The sequence below is a fragment of the Paramisgurnus dabryanus genome, chromosome 1, assembly GCF_030506205.2.
Source record: "Paramisgurnus dabryanus chromosome 1, PD_genome_1.1, whole genome shotgun sequence".
Taxonomy (NCBI): domain Eukaryota; kingdom Metazoa; phylum Chordata; class Actinopteri; order Cypriniformes; family Cobitidae; genus Paramisgurnus; species Paramisgurnus dabryanus.
Window position 1 is genome coordinate 29,477,316 of NC_133337.1, and position 7,347 is coordinate 29,484,662.

A 7,347-nucleotide genomic window follows, 5' to 3' on the forward strand; every position below is an offset into this window, starting at 1 on the left:
AAGACCCTTAAGCCTCGTTTGGGATCGTTTAGAGTCCTTTGAAACTGCAATTTTAAACTGCATTAAAACTGTTAAGTGTTGGGGTCCATTAAAGTCCATTAAAATGAGAAAAATCCTGGAATGTTTTCCTCAAAAAACATAATTTCTCCTCGACTGAACAAAGAAAGACATCAACATTTTGGATGACATGGTGGTGAGTAAATTATCTAGATTTTTTTTAAGAAAATGGACTAATCCTTAAATGTTAGCAAGTGCTGCTAAAGTCTGGGGGTCGGTCCATAAGCACTCGGTTCGGTCATAAAGTGGTAGATTTTAAAAGATGACCAATTTTGGGTGGAAGAGCAAATTTTGTGAAAAGGCGCCTTATCGATTTTGACTTTCATCTCAGAAGATTTATCATCCTGACGCACATCATAACAATGCCAAACGAGACTACACTGGCAGAGAAGTGCTTAAGCTTTTCAAAGCAGGACATTAACGTGAGCCGTCGGATATCAACGCGTACCGAATCCACATGTACGCGGCTCAGCTTAAACCAAATGCACTGACAGTTGGCAGGGGTCAGGGACTTCCCACAAACATATGCCAGGCTAGACCACACACACAAGCGAGGAAGAAATGTTAATGACTTCATCAAGAAAAGCTCTCCAGAACAACCCCTCTTTAAAGGCATTCCCCATATATAAACAGTATTCGGCAATTAGAAATGTTGACAGTCGCATTTAGAGAAACTCCTGTGCGCAATGTAAATCTTCGGTGATGCTGCAATTTGCTTTTCTGTTTGCACGGGCATTAGTAAGGAATGGGAACAGAGGTCTTTTGGCAATATGTAACAGAACGTGCTCTATGTACCCCGCATAGTGTATACAGTTAATGCACGAGCGTGTGTGCAGCTCCATGTTTGTGGTCATTTGCAGAGAGAGAGAGAATTTGTGTGAGCATGTTTATGTAAGTTTGTACTTAAAGGTGTGTATGTCACCCTACTACTGGAGCTTAGGTGTTTACTGCTGTGATGAAACGGCACTTACAGGCTATGGAGGCAGTCCCTATATATATATATATAACACTGAAAGTACAATGGATATAAAAACAAACAGACAGATGGATAGAGAAACAGATGGGTAGAGAGACTTATACAGACTGTGACTGAAAAAAAGAAATAAAAAGAGTCCCTTTGATGGCACGTTTGATTGATGCCCATGAAACGCAGTGCTATAAATATAAAGGTTAGATTAATTTTGTATTCATGCGTTACATGAGCCGAACGTAAGCTAGATAATGTGTGTCTGAGTATGTTTGTAAGTGGCTCTCACCTTCTGCGCTGCTTTGGAGGGCCCCTTGTTTTTGCTTCCCTTGGGGCGACCCCTCGGCCGTTTGGGGACAGGCTCTCCTGTGGGTTCCTGAGAAGGAGAAAAGGTGAACGCGCCATGAGGTCAGGAAACAAAAAAGGTCTGTCTTAATTGGCACCAAGAAGTACTTAAACACGTTGGTGGTCACCCTAACAAATGAAAAGTTTGGTTGCAAAACGAGATAATTTAAAAATGTTTGCTTGTGCATTCCAATTAATATCAATCAAACTGCAGTTGGACAAGTAGCACAATAAAGTAGCACAATAAAACACAATAAAAACATTATAACGACAATTATTTTTTAACGGAGTTATCTCGTTTTGGAACTAAACTCTTCAAATGTATGTAGCTGCTACCCAGTCTCACAAGGTTTCGTGATATAGTCACGTAATTTTTTTATTCTTTTTTAGTGATATTATCACAAATTTCCGTGTTTTTTCGTGATCGTATAATGAATTCCTGTTTTCGTGTGATTGTCATGTATTGGTTACTCAACTGCTTTTTCCTAGTTTCAAACCATTGTCGCTTCGGTTTAGGGTTAGATTTGGTGCTTGCATTAGAATGTCACTTTATTTATTGGTTTATACTATTTTTTCAGATTCATTTTTGTATATGTCGCCTGGCGTTAGGGTTAGAGTTGGGTTTGGGTAAGAATGTCATTTTATGTAAATCTAACTCTAAACTGAAGCGACAATGGCAATAGGACAAAGCAGTTGAGTAACCAATACGTGATAATCACACGAAATTGTTAAACAATCACGAGAAATGCGGAAATTCGTGATAATATAACGAAAAAAGAATAAAAAATTTACGTGACTATATAACGAAATTTCGTAAGACTGCGCTGTTATGTCACTGCATTATAAATCAAAATATCAAAAAATATCAAATATTAAACCATTTCAATCAAAACAAAACAATTATTTTAACTTATTTGAGCTATTATCGTTTCAAATTAAAACACTTGAGGCCAGATGTACTAACAGCTTGCGCGAGCGCAAACCATCATTTTGTCGTTAAATAACAACTGTCGGGTTTTAGTAAAGACGTGCAGTGGATAATTAGCGCTGAAAAGGGGTGATCTAGTTATTTTTGCGACTGACCTCATTGCATATGCATTTCTATGAGTTTACCTTTCAGATGCAAAATTTATGGGAGGAGATTATTTAAATGATTCACGCAAAATGATTTACAAATGTTTGCATGTGTGATATTACGGTTCTTCGCACCATTATTTAACACCGAATAAAGCATGTCTTAAATTACTTTGCACTTTAAATGGCTGCAATTGTTGGTAATAGGAGAGGCATCACAAAGATTTTTTTAATACGTAATTGTTATTTGAAATGCAAGAAGAACATAGCCTATTATACAAAAATATTGTTTGACAACCCATGTTTTTTTATTTGCTGGAGGATCACTAGGAGAAGACATACAATACCAGGTGTTTCAAAACTTCTTGTAAACCTTATTTTTTTGTCCTCCGGTTCATTTCAGTGTACCATAGCTTCATTACCTGGGATTTACCCCCCAAATTTTCAACTGAGATGTCCGTGGTGCTGAACTCAAGCGCATCAGGCATTAGTAGCTCACCCGCACCTAAGGAGCATCAGCTCTGCTTATTACGACCCTGAACTAATTTGCGCTGCTCTTATAGATTGTGGAAATCAGCTGTTGCGTCTGTGTTATATATTTTGCACTTTTTAGTAAATAACACGCAGATATTACCACTCCCATTTGCGTTTTTTTAGAATTGCGCTTTCGCGCTAATTTGCCCCATTTAGTAAATCTGGCCCTTAATTGTGAAACTCCAGCCTGATCTCACATGAATTCGTACGCATTTTTTACGAGTGGGCTCATTTACAAAAACGAATGATTATTTTAAGGAAAACAATAACGAAACCCTGCCCCTAACCCCAACGTCACAGGGGTGAAAGCAAATGTTGTGCAAAAACGTACAAATGTGGTCGTACGAATTAGCCACCTTGTAAAACACATAAAAATTGTCGTGAGATTGTGTTGGAAACACAATAATTTAATAATGGGACACTTGTAGCTACCTTGCTAAGGCACCTGTGTGAACTTGACTTAAAAGATCGACTAAAAATGACCTTGAGGCCAGTGGTTTCAAAGTACTCCCAAAAATGTCTGAGAAAAGTAAACGTTGGAAGCATTTGTCTGTGAACGCCATTTGGTTTGGTATTCTGCTACTTGTTAGTGGCTTGAGTGTTCATTTGGGCCCAACCTTTACTATTCACCCCCCCCCCCAAACTCACTCACAAAAGGACAGGATCCTTCTTAACCATGCGCAGATTTACTGGTGGTCTCCCCTTCACTCGGTTGCATCTATGTGTGTGCATTATTCAATGTAACTGTAATGTGTAGACAATCATTTCTAAGTTCTTCATTTTCTTTGCATTTTATATTTTGCATATTTACATTTAACAGTGTTTAAAAAAAAACAGATTTTTTTACACCTAATTACAACAGCTGCTCATTTTATTACACGCCTATATATAGCATTATGGCAGGAAATACCAGGGTAATAATCACGTGATGTTAATGTCCAAGGTACATTGAAAATCCACCAACCCTTAGCTACAAAAACACGTTTTATCTGTATAAATTCACAAGTGAATGAGAACAAATCGTGTAAATGTTTAATGTAAAACATCGCTATTTTATATTTAATTTAAAACTTTTCACACATTCAATCTGTGAACTGGTGATCTGGTGACTCGCCATCTCATCCTAATGGATCTCTCAATTAGATCGCAGTGACTCATTGGGGAATTACTTAAAATACTGAATCACATCCTCTCATCATAAACACTAGAAAGTGAGTATTTTGAAGAATGCGTCCATGACTAAACAGCAAGATGTTCGTGATATTATTTTTATTTCACACGTGTTGTTATAGTAACCGTTTCTCACATCAATGACCGATTCAGGTCGAGGTATCAACAGGTATTTTAAAACAGTGACCGATATATAGCATTGCTCACCCTATCTATGCCTCTTCACACAACATACCATCAAAGTGCTATATATAGCTATAAGTTCTCTATAGGAGAGAGAGAGAGAGAGAGAGGGGGGGGTATAGCCTATATATATATACATACATGCATGCATACATATATAGTAAATACACAAGTTGTAAAGTAAAAAAAAAATACAAACAAGCCGCGCGCAACAGTGCGTTTACGGCGCGTTTACGCACAGTTTTCTGTGGTAATATGTGAATGCAAACAGCCGAAAATCACTGGTGGGCTATCGATCATTTGGACTAGTAAATGTTTAAAGCAAACCAGATGAATTTACCAAACACACCTGTATTTGCTTAATAATCACATTTTGCAGTCTGTACAACAGAGGATCCCTAGCTCGAGCTATACATTAAGTCTGTAGCTATATGGTCCCATTATAACTTCATAAACCAGCACACAAAAACATAATAGGCTGAATTGTCTTAAAGCAGCAACAATACAACACAATTCGCTTTAATGAGAATTTCAAAATTATGTACAACGCGTAATGATATGACTATGCAGAACAGAGGCACAAACTGACCTGTTGCGGCTTTCTGGGTCTGCCCGGTCCCCTCTTCGGTGGCTCGGCCGGGGCGGGCTCGGGCTGCGATCCTGAAGCTTCGCCGGCGGCTTCTTCGGCGCGCTCACTCATCGTGCGTGTGGTACCAAACCGAGTCTCGCGCACCTTCCGTTGCTGTAGCACGAGCTTTCAGTCAGTCACCGGACGTCCCGCTGCTGGAATCCGAACGGGCAGCGCGCGCTTACGACTGAACAACCGGCGCGCACGTGAAACGGGATGCAAACGGTAGAAATTAAACGCGCGCCTTTACGCGGTATCGTGAGAAGCACGTGCTGCTGGCTCTCGATTGAGAATTTGGCACGCGCGCGCAGACTCGCACACACACAGAGATACACGGAGGGGAAAAAATCACTGTGGAATTGAGTGGGGGTGGCTTTGGTAATAAAATAAGCCCGAGTGATCGATTGGGATTTCGGTCACCGTCTGTGCAAACGAGACATTTGCGAGGGGGGACCTTGACAGTGCAGGGTCAGATTCGCGCTACTGAAACGGTGATTCCTGAATTTGCGGGGAAACACTTTGTACGCGGATGGGTCCAGGCAAGAACGTTGGCATTTTAAATGCACCCCTGCTGCCCACACGGAAATAAGTCCATTGACTGGGGATGAGAGTGAGGTATATAGATTTATTTAAAAAAAGAGGCGAAAATCACTTTTCCCGTGGGTGGATAACACGAAGAGGGAGGGGGCACGAGAAGCGCAGAGAGAGAGAGAGAGAGAGAGAGAGCGCGCAAAAGAGAATTGGAGAACAGCCAGAGAAAACATGAGAAATACTGCGCTTAGAGGAGACACCACATCGAGACAAACTCACGTGTCCAACACCATTCATGTAACTGGCTGCACTCCAGATAGTTTAAAGAAACAGCACATTAGATAGTGTGTTTATTTGTTATTTAAGACTATTTATTTATTTAATTGTAACAAGTACGCAAATGTCATTAGACCATAGTAGCTAATCATAGTGAAATAGTAATCAAGATTAATTTACACACAAAATAAACCACGGTTTTACTACAGTAACAACTGATATTTTTATTAAAAACAAATGATAATCATTCCCTATAAAACACCAATATTAAACAGTTCTACTGTATACTATAGTAGGCCTATTATTTACAGTTTATAGTAAACTGTAGTAAAATTCTTAGATAACTAGGCTACATTAGCGTTTTGACCCTTACTATGGTAAATATTAACCCTACCACTGTATGATTGATAAACTAAGGTTACTTGTAGGCTATAATATACTACAATGTATTATAGTAAATAGGCATATTGTAAAATATACTACAGTATTTTTTCATCCAGGCATGATTAATATTTATAATTACTATACTAGTATACTTGTCCTATAATAAAACCATTTGTAAGGGCTGCGCAACCTCTTTTTATTGCAACAATTAAGCAGGAATAAACTTTACGCGTACACGTATATTTTTGAAGCCCAGATTGAGTTTTTTAAACCATGGGCACATACTACGCGTCATGCTTCACGTGCACAGCTCCATACAAACTACGAGCATGTACTATAAGTTATTTTGCACACTTATCAAAAGCGTGCGTCGCCACAGAAGTGAAGCGCTTCTTTTTGTCCCTCGAGGCCGCGAACGCAAGTGGAGCGACCTCCAACAGGCGCGCGTCTTTGAAGTCTTCCGCCCATCGATGTGGAGTGCGATCAATTACACTTACAACAACAGTGTCAAAGAATAAACTGCTTTACTTGGAGGGCCTTTCCCACGATCTGACCGGGGGTGGGGGGATGGCGAAGTCCTCCCTTACCCTCTCCAACTGAATACAATTGAGTCAGAGATGGACTTTATAACCAAGAGCTTGAGGATCTTGAACTCCAAGCACTGCAAGACAACGACGGTGCAAAGAAAGAACTTGGAACAAAAAAGTGTACCAGTGATAAATGCATGATCATAAAAGCGCAATGCATTGCGCACGTTTATGGGTGCTTGGTGAATTTTCATTATTAATAAAATAATTATTGTAACACACCACAACATGGCACTTCTATATTATACATTTGCTTTCTGCATGCCCTTGATAATAATAAATGAAACGAGAAGCACCTTTCTTGTGAAAGAGCGCGCTTAATTTGTCGTTGGTATTCAGTTCATTCATAAAAAACAGCTCTTAGACCCCCAAAGAAGGTGGAGAAGAGGAATTTCAGACCACTCCCACCCAGACAGAGCGGCGTCGGGACCGCCAGCGAATGAAACGAATACGATCAATAGCCCCAGCCGCAAATTACTGCCCAAAGTACTACCAAGATCGATTACGGCCAACTTTAAAACTTTTGTCGGTATATGGAGACATATGACTTGAATGTATACATATTGTGCAAAATGCACGTCACTCTTCCCTTTGCGAATTCCCCCTTTCCA

At 39.7% G+C, this 7,347-nt stretch overlaps 1 protein-coding gene across 1 annotated transcript in view; it reads right to left on the reverse strand.

The window, feature by feature from the left end:
- Positions 1–5,701, reverse strand: part of hmga2 (high mobility group AT-hook 2) — a 42,528-nt gene extending 36,827 nt beyond the window's left edge. Inside the window, exons 1-2 of the mRNA XM_065285028.2 lie at positions 4,920–5,701; positions 1,314–1,400 (exon numbers count right to left, since the gene is read on the reverse strand). Of these exons, the coding sequence (XP_065141100.1) occupies positions 1,314–1,400; positions 4,920–5,030 (198 nt within the window). The 5' untranslated portion in view covers positions 5,031–5,701. The remainder of the gene's footprint in view (positions 1–1,313; positions 1,401–4,919) is intronic.
- Positions 5,702–7,347: the final 1,646 nt, after the last annotated feature.